The sequence below is a fragment of the Leishmania donovani genome, chromosome 34 (assembly GCF_000227135.1).
Source record: "Leishmania donovani BPK282A1 complete genome, chromosome 34".
Classification (NCBI taxonomy): Eukaryota; Euglenozoa; class Kinetoplastea; order Trypanosomatida; family Trypanosomatidae; genus Leishmania; species Leishmania donovani.
Window position 1 is genome coordinate 515,265 of NC_018261.1, and position 19,909 is coordinate 535,173.

The window sequence follows — 19,909 nt, forward strand, 5'->3', positions numbered from 1 at the left end:
CTCCCCGCGCGCAGCAGCAGTAACGAGAGAAAGACAGCGCAGAAGTGTAAGTCCAACAGAGAAAAGAGAGACAGCGAAGACACACACAGCTACGCGACCCAACGCATATAAAGGTACGCATTCTATCGAAAGTGGGCAGCACTTCTAATTCGTGCGGCGCGGTCAGATGGGCGAGAAGATCGAGCAGCAACAAAAAAACGCGGCGAGGGGGGAGGGAGTAGGGAGGAGTGCCCACAAAGATGCTCGACTACAATAGCTCTGGTGATGATGCATCTCGGAGGAAAGGAGCGGATAAACATACTGATGCCCAGCCCTTCACCGGCGCATCGAACAGGCGGGCACAGTCAGGCGGCACAGCCAGTACTTGCACCGTCTTCTTCGCCGCAGCGCCAGCCGTCTCACGCCGAGTTCCTGTACTGCTGCAGTGAGCTGATGATTTCTCTTACCCCCTGCACAAAGTCCTCCGCTGTCTGTGCGTCCGTTACGGTGTGCTCTGACAGGATGGGAAGCGCACCGGAACGTGGGATGGCAGCAAGCACCGTGTCTGTCGGCGCCGCTGACGGTGGTGTTGAGGCTTGCGGTGGCGAGGGTTGCGGTGGCGAGGGTGGCGGTGGCAGTGGCGGCACCCGTGTGCCTCGTCTTTGGCACTGACGAGCGCGGCTGAGGTCGTTGGTGTTATCAGGCACATACCCCTCATCACCGTCGTTCGGCGGAGTCGATACGAGAAGGTCGTCCACGCTGACGTGCTTCTTTGTCGCAGCGGCGCGGCTCCGTTCGTAGTTGTTGGATAGCCAGGGGCGGGCCATCGGCGCGTGGTTGGAGGCGGCTGACTGACTGTGATGCCACTCAAAGGCTGAGGTGGTGCCGTACTGCTCACCGCCGCTGCGGTCGTCGGTGCCGACTTGGACATGGTCGTTGAAGTACTGCCGTATCGGCGCGACGTCGATATCGTCGAACTCACCTGTCTGCCGACGACGGCTTGTGTAGGAGGCAGAGTAGGTGCCGGAGGCCGGTTGTTCTGAGTTGGGCGAGCCTACCTCAGCACCACTCCCGCGACCACGCTCCCCTGCCGTAGTGGTGCCAGCGTCACTACTGCGTCGTCGCTGGGCAAGGGACCGGGAGTGATGAGCGTGCGTGTACGGAGAGGACGACGACCTGCTAGTGGCGCCGCGCTCTGCATCTCGAACGTAGTCATTCCAGCGGGTCGAGGGACGGCTTGGGTTGCTGTAGCTGCGATGCCACACGGAGGGATCCTCGACGGTGGCGGCAGGGCGTGACGCGGGTCTGTAGGCTGGGCGAAAACCGTCTGCCCATCCCGCTGCTGCCGATGTCACGTGGGGGCGTTGACCGCGCAGTGGCGAGGTGTGAGGGCGCCGAAGATAGCGTTCGTACAAGGTTTCCGAGTCTGCTTCGGTGCGAGCTGCGGCGCGATGACGTGCATAAGGCGCCTCCGCGTCCTCTTCCTGACCTCCGCGGTAGATGCTGCCGTCCGTGAAGTAGGGGCACGTCGATGCGAAGGCGGCGCCGTCGGCGCGGGGACTGTAGTCAGAGGCGCCGCGGCGGTAGCGGGAGGCCGCGTCCGAAAGCGACGCTGCGGCGCCTGCCGCGGCCTCCTCACCATACAAGGCGCGCGAACGCTGGTGCGAGGGCGGTGGCGGCAGAGGCCCCGGCTTTGGCGGAGAGGTTGAGCGGTGATATGCTTTCTCCCTCTTCTTTTTCTTCCTGTCTGCGCCGTCGCTGAGCCGCGACCCGGTGGTGGCCGCAGGCGACTTGCTGCGCCGCTTAGCGGCTTTCTTCGATGACCTCTTTCTCTTTTCCTTTGAGCTCCGGTTGCGATGGCGGTGGTGCTCGTCCTTCGCCGCAGCCGCCTTTCTTGCTGCCTTTCCGTCTGCCTTGTCCTTCTTGCGCGTGCTTCGCCTTGACGCGTCTACGGCCGCAGAGGGAGGCGACTTCGTGAACACTGCCGCCTCGCGCAGCAGCCGCAGCCGAGACAGCTGGAACTCCATCGATGTCGTGAGATTGCTGTCCACGTCGCTGTCATTGTCGATTTCAGCGGCGGCGGCGTCACAGGTCTGACCCGACAGCGAGCGCGTGCAGCTGCGACTGTGACGACCATGACGCCCATGACCACGCTGCCGCTTCTTCTGCTCGTCGCCGTCGTGCTTTGCCTTCTTGTGCTTATTCGACGTTTTTCGTCTCCTGCTGCTCGGCGACTGCGATGCTTCCGAGGAGGATGGCGAGGGAGAGTAACGGCTGAAGTGTTTGAGACGCTCGTCTCGTTGATGATTACCGTGGCGCTTTTCCGCTGCCTTCTCCACCGAGCGCAACGCGCGTGACTCCGCGGCAGCCTCAACGATGGAGAAGAAAGGCGGCGGCGGCAGCGGCGGCGCAGAGCGGGCACCCACACCGTCGGTAGCGGCGGCGACAGCTGCGTTGGCAGCCGTTCCGTTTCCTACAGCAGAACAAGATCGGCTGCTGCTGCTGCTCGTCTGGTCACTCTGCTGGGCCTTCTGCTTCGCTTCGCCAAGTGTGGGAGGCGCGGAGAGAGACTCCGTCGACAGAGGCTGTGGAGAAACCCCCACCACCCCAGTGACGTCGCCAGCCATGTTGATCTTTTCAGCGCTGCTGCTGCTCTTGCACGGCGAGTCGGCTGCCACTGTCGACAGAGTCTCCACATTAAGGGCGTCTGTGAGCTGGTCGCCATTGCTGTTGGCGCGACGTTCCGGCGAAGCGCGGCAACGTCGACGGCGGCTGTGCTTGCGTGCCGACGTCGAACGTTCCTCTACGCCGTCTCTGCTCTTGGAGGCTGCACAGCTTTTCGAAACACTGCCTACCGGCATTGCAGATTTGCCCTGCATGGACTTCTTTTCCGAGGGCGCTGAAAACGGGGGAGACCTCTTTGCTTGCTGCTGCTCAGGCTCTCGCTGCGCCACCAATCGTGGGCTGCCACTGCGTTGCCGCACGTCGCGCTTGATTTCCAAGAAAGACTGGGGCCCAGATCGTGGCGGGAGGGCATGCGCGGAGCGCGGCACGTTGGCAACGGCAGCTGAGGCGACAGAACGCCCGTAAAATTCTTCTACCGCAAGAACCTGGCGTGCCTGTGCTGGCCTGGTTTGTCGCTGCCACTCAGAGGGAGCCTCAGCACCAAGAGCAGCGACGGTAAGGCCTCCGCAGCCACCAGCGCACACTTCGGAAGGGTTTACGTCAGTGGCGGTGGGGTCCGCGAGGTACAACGGTGGCGACGATGCAGCAGCAGCGGCAGCAGCTGCCGTTGCCACCGCACCAGCCTCGGCCGACGCAATCAGAAAGCTCTCCATCGCACTCCGCTTCGCCTTGCTCGAGCGCTCACGCAGCGTGGACTGCCAGTCGTGAGATAGCAGTGACACGTTGTCGACAGTCAGCGGCGGAACAAAGAGCGGCACACTGTTCGTGGCATCCATCATCGCAGGCGCTACGGTGCCGAGGTCCTGGGCGACCGACCTAGAGCTGGTCGCGGCCACGTGCGCTGAGGTTGCCGAAAATAGAGGGGCGTACGCTGCCCTCGATGCCCCGACATTGCCGCCAAAGACCGCGGCCTCACCTCTTCCTATAGCAGCGCCGCTGCTACTGCCGCTGAGAATACGCGAGTTAGAGTCGGTGAAGGGCTTCGCTGCCGCTGCCGCTGCCGGTGACGTCGCCCGCTTTACAAACGATGCCGGCGACTCTGTAGCGGAAGCGTCCTCGACGAGCGGCGAGTTCGCTGCGCGCTCTTCGACAGCTAGCACCATCTCTTCGTTGAACACGGCATCCCCAGCTGCATTGCACGCTGATGCGAGTGAGGAGGCCGCCACACCAGCGCCGACTGTCGGCACTGACGTGCCAACAGGTTTGCCGGGGTGAGCTGAGTCGCGCGTGCCCTCGGTCGGCCCAATAGCAGCAGCCCTCTGCACTGGCGTCGCCGCCAAGAGAGGCATCCCACTGCGAGCGCTACCAAAAGCATGACTGACTCCTGTCGCCCGATCTGTTTGCGTGCCACTGCTGAACTGCAGCATCAGGGGACGTGAGCGACGCCCAACGCTCGCGCTATCGGTGATTCGGCGCATGGTATGCTCATCCTCGCCATCGGAGGCGGACCACGAACCGTCGGTGTGCTGAACTGCGTCGATGTTACTGTGCGGGCGATGGGCATACTGCCCTTGCGGCAGCGCACCAAGCTCCGCTCGCAGCACCAGCCGCGGAAGAAGCGGCACTGACATCGGCGTGATGCCGATGCGCTCCTGCAAAGGTGATGGAAAGAGCGCCGCCACATCCTTTGCCATGTCCGCGGCGCCGTAGAACTCGTCGTTTTGCGTTGCGCAACACGGTGCGCCAGGCATAGATGCGCCTGAAAGAGAATGTCGCCGGCGCTCAGCGGTGCTGTGCGCTACCCTCTCGTGACTATGTCTCCGCCGCGACTTGTGGCGATGCCCGCCGTCGGACCTACGCGCCGACTTCTCGTCGGAGTGACGTGAGACGCTGCGGGCAGATCGACGCTGGGGCGGCCATGTCGCACATATGCTCGCCGCTGCCGTTTCGCTCACCGCGGCCACGTGAGACCTATGCCTGCGGCCACTGCTCCTTCTCAGCGCGGCATCACCAGTGTGCGATACGGAATCCTCGCTAGCGCTGCCGCTGCGGCGACGTGGTCGCGCACGATCGTTTGAGGCATTGTTTTGCGAGTCTGGTGAGCGTGTGCGACTTCGCTGAGACCGCCCCGCCTTCGACGTAGTCGATGGTGAGACAGATGCGCGCGGGCTCACACTTCGAGATGACAGCACTGACAGCGCATGCCGGAACCGCATACGATCTTCCACGCTGATCTCGTTTTCACCGGCGTGGTCGTCGCACCCGTCGCGCCTCTGCGAAAGTTCACGCGGCCTCTGGCCTTGATGTTCAGATGCGCGGCTGAGGCAGCGGGAGGACACGGAGGCACTCCCGCCTCGCTCCACTTTGTCGATCAGCTTCTCCAGAGCCGGAGCGGCTGCCGCGGCAGGGGTGCCGGAGCTGTGCGCGCGTCGCTGCTGCGGTGACCCTTGCAGCGAGGCGTTCGCTTTCAGTAGAGCTGCAGTGCCCTCCTTGAAGGGCAGCAGCGACATCTGTACCACAGGATCGTTCTCTGACGGCGCTGAGCCATTCTTCTTTCGGCGCACGACGACAACGAGCTTCTTGCGAAGCACTTTGTGCCGGTCGGGAGTGTTGGGTGCCAGCGTCGAGGAGGATCTTGGGGAAACAGGGGGCGGTGAACGGCTGCTGGCGCGCGAGGTTGGCGTCGGCTCGTCCCAGAAAAGCTCATCGGCCGGCACGCCACCACTAGAGAGGAGCGAAGAGGACGCTACAGACGCTTCCAAGGCTACCGCGCCGGGTGTAAGGGCGTGAGCTGCATCATCATCGTCGCCATCCCCGCTGTGCTGGAGCTGAAGCTGCCGCACGTCGGAAGGAAGCCGTAGTATCGCCCGAGCAGTGAACTGGGTGGATGGCGTGCCGCATCGTGATTTGGTCTCCGGCGAGTCGTAGCGCATTATTATGTCCCGCAAGCTCACTGACTCGAAGGTGGCTGGCTGCTGCTGCGCCGCAGTTCTAGACCCCGGGCTCCTGCGGCGCGCGTGGAGCCCAGAGTGCCGCCGGTGCGGTTGCGACTTTCCTGCGTGGGGGCTGTCCCTCGTTGCACCGGCGCTCGGTGAGTGCCGCTCTACATGCGACGGCAACTCTTGCCGCGCGAGCTCGTGGCGATGTCGACGCTCGAGCAAGAGCGGATCCACGTACACCTGCGGCTCTTCGGCAACCACTGCCTTTTCGACCTTCCTATCCTCGGATCGCTTCGGTGGTGCCGCCGCCGTCGCAGCTGACAGAGCTGACGGCACCACCTCATGCTGCTGCTGGTAGTTCTTCGGTTCCCGTCTCGCCCCCTGCGCGGGCGCCGCGGGCACGGAGCCAGACAGGTCGTCTGCCACGCTCTGGCCGGAGCTGTGGTCTGTGATGGTCGAGGGAGAGTAGCTTGCTTCTCTGCGTGGATGGGAGGCAGCGGCACCTGCGTGGGTGTACGGACCTCGCATTTCCACACCCACTCGCATGCCGCGAGCGCGGCTGTGCGGTGTCGGTAGGGCTTCTCCAGCCTCTGCTGGCAGGCCGGACCTTGTCTCCGCTCCTCTGGAAGAGCGTCTATGATGGTGATCGTGATCGCTACTGCCGCGGATCGGCTCGTCTGTGTCGTCTCGCTGTGTCAGCGACGGAGGTGACCGCGGCGTCAACGACTTTTCTCGGCTTCTTGCGCTGCTAGTACCATCACGATCCTTGCTCGCGCTTGTGCTAAGTCGATGCGGCGAGGGGTGACCGGTCGGCGGTGCCCCTGCAATTCCCACTGACGCTGTGCAGGCGAGCGCGGGTGGCGATGATGAGGTCGGCTGGTAGCTCGATCCTCGATACTCATCTTGATGCGGCTTCAGGGGTGAGGCGTAGCGTACTGGCAAGGAGCCGTCGCTGCCAGTGAAGTTCGAGTCCATGTCGCTGCTGCAGCGGCTACTGCTGCTGCCCATGTCGGCATCTGGGTCGAGTCTCTCACGCCGGGATCGATGCGCTCGCTGCGTCTTGCTCACCTCTGTTGGGGGCTCATCTTGGTACGCCTCTGACGGCCAGCGCTGCCGCGGAGGCAGGCGACGCACGACCACAGCGCCGTGGCTGCCACCGCTTGCTTCGCTGCGATTATGCGGCTGGGTCAGCACGTCTTCATCGCGTCCGTTGGCCCCCATCGAAGGGCTTTTCGCACGACGCTGATCGCCGCCTCGTTTGGAACTTTTCAAGAGATGCTGCTCGTCAAGAGCGCAGTGCTGCGGCGCCGCGTCAAGCGTAATCACGTCCCCCTCTTCCTCAGGCGGGGGAGGCGCGGAGGGGGCTGTCACCGCAGCCGATAATGGCGGCCCGGCCGAAATCGTGTATCCGCTTCCGCTGTCGCGCGGCGGGGAGTGGGTCGGGGAGCGGCTGGACAGGCGCGGACGCTCCGGCGAGAGTGACGGGGAGGTCCGCTTTTGCTGTTGCTGCGACGCCGGCACCGGGATCGACGCCCGGTCGCTGTCACCCTCGCCATGTTCGTGGCTGTGGTGGTGACCGTCGTGCAAAGAAGGATCGCGGCTGTGTACCTTCCGAGAGTGCCGCGGCGGGGTCGAGGTGGCAGACATCGCCAGCGTCGCGATGTCGTAGCGCAGCGACGGCTCCGCTGACTCGTAGTCGTCACTGTCGTCCCCGCTTTCTTCATCGCCATCGCGACGGCAGCGGTGCTCGTCCGGGCGGGGGGGCGAGACTCCCACGAAACTAATTCGGCGGCTGTTCGACCGCGGCGTCCGGCCGCCTCCGGCGCCTGATTGCCTCAAGATAGACCGCGGTGTATCGGTGGCGATGGAGCTGCAGACGCTCACTGGGCTGGCTGGTGCGGCGATGGCGCTCATCACGGGTATCGGCGGCACAGCGACCCTGGCTACGCCGGATCCCGGCATCATGATGGGATAGCGGTGCTGCGGGTGTGTTGTGCCGCTGCCGCTACCGCTGCCCTTACAGGCCTGCGCGCTCTCTTCATCTGCGTAGTCCATATCAATATCTTCCTCTTCTTCCACGATGTTGTACAGGTTTTCCCGCGGCACGGCTGCGGAGGTTTCCGGCGAACTCTGCCGCAGTGGCTTCCCGCACAGCACCTCATTCCTCATGCTCGACTTCCACGCATCCGCAGGAGCGCTAGAAGACGGATGCGCCGAGGTGAGTTTCGACGAGGGTGTTGGTTGCTGCGACAGCCCCGCTCCCATGCCAGTTGCACCACCACCAGAGAAGCTGCTTGAGCTGTGCGAGGCGAGCGGGACACCGTCGTTGTCATATCCCACGTCGATGTGCGGCCGATCCATCCGGTCCGACGAGCGGGTTACATTCGCCGAATCGACGTTCGCCAAAACGGCAGGTGTGTGTGTGTTAGAGGACGGCGCCGTGGACGAGTTGCACGTAGGGGCAGACTTGTGGCCGCCTAAGCGCGGCAGCCGTGGAGGACTCAAGTTCATGAGTGCCAGCGTGTACCTCTTTCCTCGTGGTTACTTCCTCCCTTCGCCTGTGATGAGCGAAAGGCAGGGTGCGCAAGCAAAAGAAAAAAATCGAAAGCCAATAGCCGCGGACGCACAAGGTCGGGGTCGGGGGGGGGGGCGACAGAGTTGTGTATGCGCAGGTGGGGCCCTGTGAGATGTAGAAATAACGCTACAAAAGCGGTAAGAAGCGCAAGGGAAATGACAAGCAAAAGAAAATAGAGATGAGTGTTTGCTGCGAACGACTACCCCAATCGTGGGCATGTGTGGGCTATTAGGAAGAGAGGGGGAGGAGGAACGTGCGGCAGGCAGAGGCTGACGACTCGGTTCGGGAAGATACATGAGAAGTCCACACGCGCAAACAACTAAGCAAACAATCGTTGCAAAAGAAAAGCGGAAGAAGAGAGTAAGGTAAGTGGAGGAAGAGGGTGGGTGTGAGCTGAAACGCAAAGGCGTGTAAAGACATCTCAAAGCCGACACGACTCGTGTACACGGCCGGTGGCGATCACCGCTCGACTACCGCGCTCTTTTTGCCTTCCTAGCTTCATTACAGATGTAGAACAAAGGAAAACACACACATATGTGTATATCTTCGTTTCGTTGAGAGGGCAGCAACAAAGGGTTGTGAGATGCTCTCACAGTATGGGCGGCAAGGAGGGAGGCGAGCTCAGATGCGCAGAGGTGCTTCTCGGCGTACAGACGCACATACATCACGGGCGCAATTATGAGGGAAGTCGAGCTCTACGGTCTCCCTCTCTCTCGGCCTGCTCGAGCTTATTCACACGCGATGCGGCCGCTTTCCACGTAGGCGCCAATCTCTTGCAGAGCGTTCAGAACGGAGAGGTTGGATCGCAGCAGTGCGATATGACTGCGCTCCGCCGGCGACACATACAGCCGCGCCATGCGCAACACCTGCTGCACCGTCGTGGGCACCATCAAGTCAGTGCGGATAGCTGCACGCATGAAGTCTGAGATGACCTCGCGTGGGGTGACGGCGGCCTGCCACATGTCAGGCACCGTGTATCGGAGCAACCCCGCTTCTGCGTTTGACCGGTCGGGTGCCCACAAGAACGACACTGGCTGCACCGGTGAGAAAACCTCGGAAAAGACGCCAGGCGCTGCTGTCTCCGCCGGCGACGACGCGGGATCGCAGGTTCGGGGTGGCCGTCCCCGGCGGCTCGTCGCAAAGCTCATCTCCGCCTCCGCCGCAGCTCTCGATGCGCCACAGTAGAACATCGCGGGGTTGTCGAGCAGCCCGTTCGCGGACATCAGCCCACCGCAACCGGTGCGTAGAGCCGCCTCCATCGCCGTGCTCACGTCCGTCACACCGCCGTTCAGCACCACTGGCACAGAGAGATTCTCGCGAATGAGCTTGACGGCCTCAAACTGCACTGCAGCACTAGGGTGGCAGGTAGGGGTACGGCCGTGCACCGTCAACCAAGACACACCGGCTGCCTCGCACTGCCGCGCAAAGTCGACGCTGCGGCGCAGGTCATCTTTTATCCGCATCTTCACCACACACGGCAGAAATGGCGGCACGGTGCTGGTGCAGCTGCCGTACTCACAGCCGTTTCCGACGATCGTTGACGCCGTGCTGCCGTCTGGCATGGCGTTGCGAATGGAGCGCACCATGTCCGCCACTCGCTCTGGTTGGTCGAGCAGTGCAGACCCGATTCCTTCCTTCATCGCCCACCGCTGCGGGCACCCGCAGTTGAGGTCGATGCCGTCGCAGTACGGGCGAAGTAGCACCGCAGCTTGTGCGGCGGCAGGCCCGCTCTTGGCGGCGAGCTGCACGACAAGCCGATCCTCGCCTTCGTACCGCGCAAACTCGGCGTGCCGCGCATGCGGCGACTTGACGAAGCTCTCCGCGATGAGCATGTGAGTGTAGCTGACGCGCGCCCCCCACGCTCGGCATACTTGGCGAAACGCCGGCCTGCTACACCGCACCATGGGAGCTTGAATTAGGCAGAGGGAGCAGTAGAGCTGCCGCCAGTCGAGCGATGCGTTGCTGTCGGGAGAGTCGACACAGCGTTGGTGGTACTCGCCTTCATCTTCAGCCGATGTGACGTGCTGCTCTGCAGGGGCATGGTGAGACCCGCACAATATGGTTGCGTCGTATTCGCGAGAAAGGTTCACCAACGCAGCCGCAACTGCTCGGTCGGCCTCCGCGATGAGCGCTGACAAACACACGCTGCGATGCAGGTGATGAGGGTCTTGCGCCCATGCGCGCTCGTACGGTGCCCAGTGGTCGCTCATGGCCTAAGCAGTGGTGACCAGGCGAAAGCTAAGGAATCGAATTCGGAATGCAAAGGGAGACGTCTGTGGCGAGAGAGAGAGAGCGGAAAACGAGAAAACGGGAAGCCCACGGAGACGCACACAGACCCCTACACACATATATATATATATATGTACACAGAGAGAGAGGCACGCTCAGTCCGCGAAAACACGCCGCCCCCTCCACGCGGTAGCGACACCGACGTGAAGAGCTGCACATGCGAGAGAAACAAAGGAGGCAAAAAGGGGTGGCGTCATCGCCCAAGCATCCGTGCGCGCCTACGTGCAGGGTGGAAGGCGGAGGGGCGGATAACGCCTCGCTTGTTGCTGTCACGCAAAACGCAAAACGAAAAACCAATCTGTGAGTGCAACTTGGAGGGAAGGAGGGAGGGGGGTCAGCGAGCGTGTCGCGTTGTGCAGCTCGTCTGTTTTCTCTTTTCTGTTTATAGATGTGTGATTGCGGATTCTGAACACGTGAACGCAGACGGCTTCCTGGCGAAGACATTCACACCTGTGAAGGTGAACAGCATCCATCAGACACACATGCATGCACTCACGCACGGGCCAGCAGGTATTCGCAAGAGAGCAAAGCCCTATCAAGTGAGACCCCTCACTGTGCGGCGTGCGCGGCACGCAACGCCAGAGCGACTGCAGCTTCTCTCTAAGATGAAATCGGGCAGGCAACAAGAGAAATACATCGTTATGTAAAGCGGTGCTTCTCCTGCACATGGGCGTCAAACACCAGCTCGCCGGAGGTGAAGTCCGTAAACGTCTCCATGCTCGTTGTCTGGTAGCTCGACTTTAAGATGAACTCTAGCACGTGGTGTACCTGTGCAGGGTCGTTTACGAGAGTCAGTTCCGCAGGGACGCTCCGCGCCCCACCCTCTCCGCGGTAGTCGTGGCGATTGGCCTCAGTGCCATCCACGGCAGCACTGCCTGCGGCCCCCGTCGCCACTGAATTCTGCGTGCGCGGCCGAATCAAGCGCTCGTTTGAGGTTCGAATGATGGGGAACCGCCACTCCGCCAGTGGCCGCTCGTGGGCCATACGCCACCGCGTCACCTCCTTCGACAATAAACGCACGGAGAGCACCATACCGACTTCATCGCGGCCCAGAGTCCATGCATCGCCACAGTCGCTGCTGCAGCCGGCTCCGCTGCGACCCCATGTTGCGGCGGTGGCGTCCGACGTGGGGCTGCCCACCCCAGAGACAGACCGCAACGGGGACATGGGGGAGGCCGGCGAAGGGAGTGCCTGCCGCAGATCAACCGACTGCAGAAGAGCCCGCGGCAGCTGTTGTGGCGCCGGAAGGCCCGCTGTGTTACTGTTGCGCGCTAGCCTTTCAGCTGTGTTCTCCCCTCGCGAGCCTGCCACAGAGGCACCGCCTTCCACGATACCGCTGTTGATGAGCACCGTCGCGCTGGCCAAAGTGCTCTGCCCCGCTATCAGTGCCTGGCTGGAGAACGACAGCGAGCTGGAAAGGGGGAGCCGAGCCAGCCGTTGCTCGTGCTCCGACACGAGAGCATCAATCTCTTCCATCACGCGATTGTAGGCGATGGTGATAGTAGGATTGTGCGTCTCGCGGACGGTGATGTGCACGCCTCCGAGCTTGTGCAAGACCTGCGTCACCGGTACGACAAACGGCTGCTCGTGCTGCCGCTGAAGCGCCGCCAACTCAGCTGTCTCGGCGAGCGTCAGAGACCGCGCGGAGGTCTCCGGGGAGGCGTCGAAGGACCCAGGAAACGCCGCTGCCGTCGCACCCGTGGCTAGTCGGAAAGAGGCATCCTGCTGCTGCGACTTGTTCTGCATTGGCTGCTGGTTTTGCATTGTTGCGGGATATCGGCCCCAAAAGCTCGACATTACAGACACTGCAGAGGTTAAGAGCGTGGCGGCCGACGGCGCCGCCGCGCCGGTGCTGACCGCACCGCCAGAGCCGCGTGGCGTCGCGTGATCGCGCAGCGTGGGGGGGCGCGGCCCAACGGGGGATTGGAACTCAATAGAGTAGAGAATGGCGTACAGGAGGGCAGACAAGGCGGAGGGGGTGACGCGGATGGGTCGCGGCGGTGCATCGGCGACACTAGACGACGCTGTCGCCGGGGCGGACGCCGCCGATGGCATGTAGCTGAAGACTTGGTAGTTCATGTTGCCAACGCGCCTGTTCTGTATGTTTGCGAAAGCAGCACGATGCGGAGCCCTCGTCGGGCGCACACGGTGAAGAGCGCTCCGAGAAAATGCAAAGGGATAAGATGACGAGTGGAGCGTGCCGGCACCGCACGGCGACCCAGCTGTCAAGAAGCGTAAAGCAAGCGAAGTAGAAGGTGAAAGCACGAGCGTGTGAACGCCGCTCTGCGTTTGCGTGCGTATGCGCTGGCACCGATAACCACCTCTCTACAAGGAGCAAGCGTGAGAGAAAACGGGAGGGGGGTGTAGTGGTGGTGGTGACGGCGGTGGGGAGGGTGGTAGAGAATCTATCGAGAGGAGGTAGAGGAAAAGAGGAAGGCAAGTAGGCGCAGGCGCGCAAGACAAGCGCATAAGCAGACGTACACAAGAAGAGCAGCAAGCAGAGGTGTGGGGGTGGGAAGAAGGAAGACAAGCAGAGAAAAGAAAAAGATCGGGTGGGTGGGTGGGAGGTAGCAATTCACTGGATGATAAGACAGGTAAGCAGAAAGCAGCTAGTGCGTGTTGGCGCACGCATTTGCGTGTGTGTGTGTTTAAAGAGCGGGTAGTTTTGGCGGAGGTGTGGGATGCACGCCCGCACACGTGATGCCGAGCGCGACGAGTTCAGACGATTAGCGAAAGGATGAAGAAGAGAGCGGGATGAAACAGACATAGAGGTGCGGCCGAGAGGCCAGCGAGCGAACTCGAGCAAGGGAGTGTAGAGAGGTTCGGGGCGGAGAGGGGGCGTGCAACTCCCACGCATCCCTCGAGCACGAGTATCGCACTCAGTGATCCCCCCCACACACACGTCGCCAGCGTACTCGCGCATTCAATTCGTGAGCTCGACCGCCTGTGTTGAAGCGTCCCCGTACGATTGGGACGCGCTTGGACATGATCGTCCCTTCGGTGGATGTTCTGTTTTGCATTCGCTTTGTGCGCTCCACGAGCGGAACGCCTCGTGGTGCCCAACACCCCTCTTTTCCTCCCTCTTTCGCCTCCACGGCAGCCCCGGCGACGTTTCCTGCGCGCGCATGCTGGCATGACGGCGACGAGGGGACGAGGGAGCGGCGGTGTATGCGAGTACATGGACGCGGCGAGATAAAGGGGAAGCTTTCGGTGCAGCCCCAACTGAGGCAGAGTAACCACATGCGCACGCGCACACAGAAGAGAGATGCCTCTCCGCAGATGCAATCAGAGGATCCGCGCTTCACTCCCGAGACTCCTTCTCCAGCACGGCTGTCAGTTGAGCACGGGTGCCAGGGAACATGACCAGCACCGTCTTCGCACGCGACGTGCCGCCGCGCACTAGACTGACTTCGATGCGATCAGAAAATGCCGCCGCGGAGGGCGGGGTGTTCGACTCCTCCGGCTGCTGTGCGCCACCAGCACCACTGTGTGGCATCGACGACGAGGCAAAGCTGGCCGCTGCCACGTTCCTCGACTTTCCCTTTTTTCCCGATTTCTTGTCTCCGCCGCTCCTGCTCTTGGCGAGCTGGGCTGCAGTTGCACTGGCAGCTGCATCTGCCGCTAGCACCGTCGCATAGGAAGTGCCTTTCACGTACTCAGCATAATCTGCCGTCATCGCACGGAAGCCGCGCTCAATCAGCTCGCCGAGGTAGCGGAGGAGCTCCGCGTTCGCTTGCCCTTCCACCGGTGGGGCCGCAATGCGCAAGTCGGCCTCTGTCAGCGCCGGTGTCAAGGGTGCAGCAAACGCAGATGCGCGTGCGCTGGGTTTGGCGTGCACGGTAAGCAGATACTTTCCTGGCTGCACCTGGACTAGGCAAGGGAACATGCGGTGCAGGCAAACCCGCGTGGCATGCATTCACAAGCACAGAGAATAAAGGAGACAAGAGGCGCGAAGGCGTGCACCAGTGCCATTCGACTTTCTGATGATGCACCTGCACCACAGGACACAAGGAAGCAGGGTGCCACAGAGCGAGAGAGGTGATGGACAGAACAGGGCAGTGCAAGGAAAGGGCAATCGTGCTATACAGAACGAGCTGGGCAGGCATCTGCGTGCTCGGTGATCAGGGTAGAGAGTCGCAGGCAGCAAGCTCGCTGAGCGTCAATACCCCATGTCACTCGTCTCGCACGCGTGCCGCTTCATCCTGCGCCTTAGGTCTTTCACCGACTATTTGCTTCAAGGGCAGCTGATGCGAGCCCGCACGTGCTTTCACCTGCGCTATAACAAGCAGCGTGAGTGGCCGGCTCACGTTTGCGTGATTCCTTTCCTCTCTTTTACTGTTGCAGTGCGGGCACAGTCGTGAGCGGAAACAACAACAGAAAAAAGAGGGCACCAACGGGACCACTCGACCGTCAAGGAGGGCATTCATCATCGCGAAAGAGGCGACCACGAGAGCCCAGGGCCGCTGGGGAGTGGGGCGGGAGTAGAGAACTTGTTGAATATCGGAGGAGCACTCGAGGATGCACAAATTGGTGTTGGGTTGGCGGGTGCGGCACATCAATCACAAAAGAGAAGAGTGCTGCCGCACTCGTTGAGGTGCGGCACTGTACCCCCCCCCCCCAACCCCTTTGTAGGGTAGCACTGCCAGTGCCCCTGCACCTATGATTTTCGAAATAACCACACACACACACACACACGCACGATGGGCAATCCGCCTGTACTTTGCTTCGGCACCCACTCGTGGCAGCCCTGTCCCCCTCCCGTCCACTCTACGAGAGCAAGCTCCTCGAATCCAACAGCAAAAAGAGCGCAAGACGGAAAAAGGATGCAGAGCACTAGAAACGTGACGCACCACACTCACGTAGAGACAAAGGCACTCCTCTGCACGAGGCAGCGCGGCAGAAAGCAGCGCTTCCAGATGTGAACGCCGCTGCTACCGCACGTACGAAGCTAACCTACACAAACTGACACCATCTTCACAGCGTAAGCCACTTCCTGCCAATCTATCCGCCGCCATCGAGAGTTGCCCTCGATGACCCGATTGCAGCCGCAACCACGTGTCACGCAGGCGTCGCCTGCAGCCTCTTCGTCCTTCGAGCGGCACACAATATGCCGATCCATGGCAATTCGGCCCCCACCCTCACTAGACCCGTGTGCCTCTGCGTGTGTGTGTATGTATATGTCCGCCACCGAGATACACAAGAAAAGGAGGTGATGGGGGTGATGATCTTGCGACACACGTACACCACCCTCCACCCTTCTACCCTCGACTCGTATCGTCCACTGTTGTTCGTGTCGCTATTCTCCTCGGTCTGCTCACTTTTCATGAGGGGATGAGTATAGGTCGACCGGCTTGCGTCCCATGTGATCGCGTCGCAGCGGAATCAGGCCCTCGTCGCTTTCCCGGCCCTCCTGGAAGTTGTACTGAGGCACCGGGTAAGCCGTCTTTCCTTCCTGCGGAACCCGCTGCCACTTCGGGTAGGGGATGGAGCTGTACACCATGTCCATGTCATTGGCCTCCTCCAGCAGCGCCGGCTTCTCCGGCTCCAGCACTTGCGCCTCCTCCTCTGCGGTCGCCGGGCGCTCATCAAAGACGGCGCGCACGCCGAAGGGAAAGTCTTTCTCATAGGCGAAGCGCCGCACGTACTTGGAGGCGCGGTCCTCTGGCGTGGTCTCTGGGTGGAACATGTCGCCTGGCAGCAGCACTGTGGCCACCTTCTCCTGCCCATGATGGAATAGCACAGGTTGCACCGTGCGCGGCGCATCGCGGTTCGTCTTCTTGGTCACATCTGCAAAGGTTGGGCACTCGTTATGCAGTTCTGAGAGCGCAATCACGTTGGGCGTGGGCATGTTCATGATGCCGGCGTTGAAGCGTGCGAGCGCCTCCATCGGCGACACCCACACAAGCTTCTCGCCGACAGTGGAGAGTGTGTACTGAACATCCGGAATCTTATTCAGCGTCACGACGTAGCTCAAGTTCGCGAAACGGAAGGTTTCGGTAGTAGGGGTCACTATCGTGCGAAACGGCATCAGTTGCGAGAGCGTCGATTCCATAGGCAGCTCAAGCACATCCATCAGCTGCCGCATCGCCTTGGGGTACTGGTTACAGATCAGGAACCACCGCCGCGGTCCGGGAGGGCCCTCTACCTCTGCCACCACACCGCCCTCCTTTGGGATCAGCAAGAGGTTTGTCTGCGCAAAGAGCGCGCGCATTGCGGCTAGGCGATGGTGCAGGTCGGCCCACTGTGTCGTCACACCGCGCCGTCGCAGCACCTTGTCCCAGTCCTCCGACGTGTCCTCCAGGGACACGGGAAAAGACGGTAGCACAAATTGATCCTTCACGTACTGCCCCTTCGACTCACGGTACATCATCAGGACCTTGTAGTCATTGTCCTCGCCAGCCGCGACCTTGGCGGGGTCAATGTGCTTGTTGTGACCAACAAGGATCGTTGTGGCGGCACGGCGCGTGGGGATCGGCTCTCCCAGCTTCGGCTTCTCACCGTACTCGCGGTCGGCAAACGGGACCGGCGTGGACCAGTAGTCCTTGAACTGCTCTTTGTACGGGCTCTGCTGAACGTCCAGCAGCAGGTTTCGAATACCGGGTTTCGCACGGAAGTCGGGGCTCTCACCTGAGACGTTCAGCAGCAGCCGGTGTAGCGTCCTGCGCATGACTGCGATGAGGTGCCACGCACGGAGCGGGAGATGCCGGAGGGCGCAGGGGGGAGAATGGTAAGGGCAAGAGAAAGTGGTGAGGGAAACATGCGCGCACGCACGCGCTCCCGTATGTTTAGAGGCGGTCAAAAAAAAGAAGACAAACACGAAAAGAAGAAAGACGGCCAAAACCGCAGCCGATGCCCCCTATCCGAAGAACAGAAAGGGGACGCGCAGGCGTAGTCTCAGCGTGTTCGCTGCAAAGTGCCGGTGTGCCGCGTGTACGCGGGTGTCTGTGTGAGCCGAGGACGTGATGCCAAGGAGCGGTGAAAGAGTAATAGAGATATGAATCAGATGTCCCAGACGCCAGCCACCGTACTACTTCTCTTTGGCCTCTACACACACACACACACACACACAAGCACGCGCACGCGAATTGGCAATAGCCGTGGCCACAGATCTGGCTATCAGCAAACTACTTCTGGACACGAAACGAACGATATGAAGGAGGGTGTGTGCACCTCAAGGCAACAGAGTGAGGGGGCGCGTTGAATTTTTGTCTCCGTCAATTCCGGAGGGTGGTGCTGGTGGTGTTGGGGAGATGTGCGCACTGACACAGGCAGACTGACAGATAGGCAGGTATGTGATTGGCACGGCGATAAGCATACATGATCTTTGTGCTTTTTTTTCTTGGCATCTGTGGAGGCTGTGAAGATGCACCACACGTGTGCGTATGTTTGTGTTGCCACGGTACTCACTTTTCTTGTCTATGCCACGACTCTTTCGAGAGGAGGAGGGAGGATGGCAGGGGTGGCGCGCTGACCGAGAGGAGAGTGGCAAGCACGACACGGGAGAAAGGAAGAGCAGACAACCCGAAAAAAAAAGAAAGAATGAGTGCAGAAAAATCAAAAGGGCGACGACACCACACGTCAGCTCAGCGCTGCTGCTTCCCATGCAGCAGGTGCCAGGGTACACGTGAAAGGCCGCAAGGCAACAAGAGAGTATGATGCGAGCGCAGAAGATGGGCACCAACACAAGTACTGTGCACCTGCACGTCCTTCTGCTTGCCGGGCTTTGAGCCACGTCCGCCGTTAAGAAGAGAGGATCCCATACGCATGCAGTCCGGAGGAGGTTTGTGTGCGTGTGTGTGTGCGGCGCAGAGGCGGCAATCCAAAATGCATCATTGCGGGCACTCTGCGCCAGCCGCTACTTCAGTGCTTTTCTTTGCGGTTTTGCGACGTATGGTTATGCACGTCACTTGCATGAGTCGTGACGGGCGAGGCAAGGAGCGACAGGCGAGACACGACTCAAGAACGGGTTACCATGTTGAAACAAAAACAGAAAAACAGAGGAAACAGTGGAGGGCAAAGACGCGGTGAGGGGTGTTGGAGGAGATAGACAGAGAATGCTGAACATGCGTCCTGGGCCCCACAACCACACCCACAAACAGAGAGAAAAACAGACAGAATTGGTTGGCATACAGGAAGCGCCAAAACAGCCGTTCTAAAAAGAAGCCGAAAAGAGGGGGTAGGAGAAGGATGAGAATGAGCGGCTGCCCATGGGGTCGGCTCCCTTTGGAAGTTTCCCTTGTGCCACGTACCCAGGGAGTGGAGCGATCGCACACCGACACACACACACACACACACACACACACACGAAACTTTCTCGCTGGCAAAGCAGTGTCACCCGACCCACCCCTCGCGTATGTTCCTGACGTAAATCTTGCGCATCTCCATCGCTTCTCGTGTGCTTGCCTCCTCCCCTCTTCTCTTTCCCTTTTTTTTTGCTTCTCCCAAGCACACTCCACCTCGTTCCGGTCGGCATGCCTTTACTGGTGTACTGTACTTCCTTTGGCGAAGCATGCGGCCTCTTCGTCTTTCTTTGTTGTTCCCGGCAGCGCCATCCCGCCCTTCTCCATTTACTAGAACACGAATACAAAACAAGAAAACGGCTGAACGTTCCTACACACACACACACGGACGGGCACCGCACAACTGGTATCCCAGAGAGAGGGCGCGGCTCTGGTTATAGAGCAGACTGGAAGAGGAGCGCTGCGCTGCCGCGAGGCTTCGCCGTGTAGCCGCCCCTCCCTTTTGATCTCTCGTTCGTGCTCAGTGTCACGCAGTTTTGGAGCTGCGTTGTGCCTCTGCATCACCGCCCTCTCTCACCCATCCACGCCAGCTCTAGTAGTCGCGATCGAAGCGCGAGCGCGAGAGAGCGGAGCGGCGGTCGCGGTTGCGGTTACGCTCGTTCCGCTCCGCGCCGGAGATGCGGCGGCGGCGCGGAGCCGACTTGACACCGCGGCGGTCATTGTTGTCGCGGTCGCGACCGCGTCCAAAGCCACCATTGCCGTTGTCACCACCAAGGGCTCCACGGCGGCGACGGCCCTCGCGGTCGGCGAGACGGCGGCGGCTGGCGCCAAAGCTGCCACTGCCGGCGCTCACTGTGTTGCCAGCGCGACGGCGTCCGCCGTCAGTGCGAAAGCGGCGACGCCCGCTCTCGGGCTTGTTACCTCCAGAGCGGTCGCCGCTGCCGCGAGAGCGACTGCCACTGGCGCTTTTGTTATTGTTATGCCGCTGACGCTGGCTGCTGTTGCCTTGGCGGCTGACACTCTTCTTGTCATTGCTGCCACCAGACTGGCTGCCGCGGTGACGGCGGCGGAGCTCCTTGTCGATCTTCTGCTCCTTGATGATCTCGGAAAGCGGGCGGTCAGCGATCTCCATGATGGCGGTGAGTGGAGGCCGAGGAAAAGGTTGCGTGGAATGCAAAGCGAGGGACCAGCGGCAGACCTCAGGAGAGGCGGCGGCGTACAGCGCTCCGGTGCCGGGCTGGGGGGGGGGAGGGAGGGGGGGA

The 19,909-nt window shown here is 61.2% G+C and overlaps 5 protein-coding genes across 5 annotated transcripts; all 5 read right to left on the reverse strand.

The window, feature by feature from the left end:
* Positions 1–398: 398 nt before the first annotated feature.
* LDBPK_341210 (hypothetical protein, conserved) lies at positions 399–8,054 on the reverse strand (the record flags this gene model as incomplete). The annotated part of the gene is made up of 1 exon (XM_003864235.1): positions 399–8,054. One exon carries the CDS (start codon positions 8,052–8,054, stop codon positions 399–401), a length of 7,656 nt encoding a protein of 2,551 aa, XP_003864283.1.
* Positions 8,055–8,846: 792 nt separating this feature from the next.
* LDBPK_341220 (hypothetical protein, conserved) lies at positions 8,847–10,328 on the reverse strand (the record flags this gene model as incomplete). The annotated part of the gene is made up of 1 exon (XM_003864236.1): positions 8,847–10,328. The coding sequence occupies one exon, from the start codon at positions 10,326–10,328 to the stop codon at positions 8,847–8,849; it is 1,482 nt and encodes a 493-aa protein (XP_003864284.1).
* A 718-nt stretch (positions 10,329–11,046) lies between these two features.
* On the reverse strand, positions 11,047–12,204 carry LDBPK_341230 (hypothetical protein, conserved; the record flags this gene model as incomplete). The annotated part of the gene is made up of 1 exon (XM_003864237.1): positions 11,047–12,204. The coding sequence occupies one exon, from the start codon at positions 12,202–12,204 to the stop codon at positions 11,047–11,049; it is 1,158 nt and encodes a 385-aa protein (XP_003864285.1).
* A 1,504-nt stretch (positions 12,205–13,708) lies between these two features.
* LDBPK_341240 (hypothetical protein, conserved) lies at positions 13,709–14,323 on the reverse strand (the record flags this gene model as incomplete). Its single annotated transcript, XM_003864238.1, has 1 exon — positions 13,709–14,323. The coding sequence occupies one exon, from the start codon at positions 14,321–14,323 to the stop codon at positions 13,709–13,711; it is 615 nt and encodes a 204-aa protein (XP_003864286.1).
* Positions 14,324–15,721: 1,398 nt separating this feature from the next.
* On the reverse strand, positions 15,722–17,074 carry LDBPK_341250 (hypothetical protein, conserved; the record flags this gene model as incomplete). The annotated part of the gene is made up of 1 exon (XM_003864239.1): positions 15,722–17,074. One exon carries the CDS (start codon positions 17,072–17,074, stop codon positions 15,722–15,724), a length of 1,353 nt encoding a protein of 450 aa, XP_003864287.1.
* Positions 17,075–19,909: the final 2,835 nt, after the last annotated feature.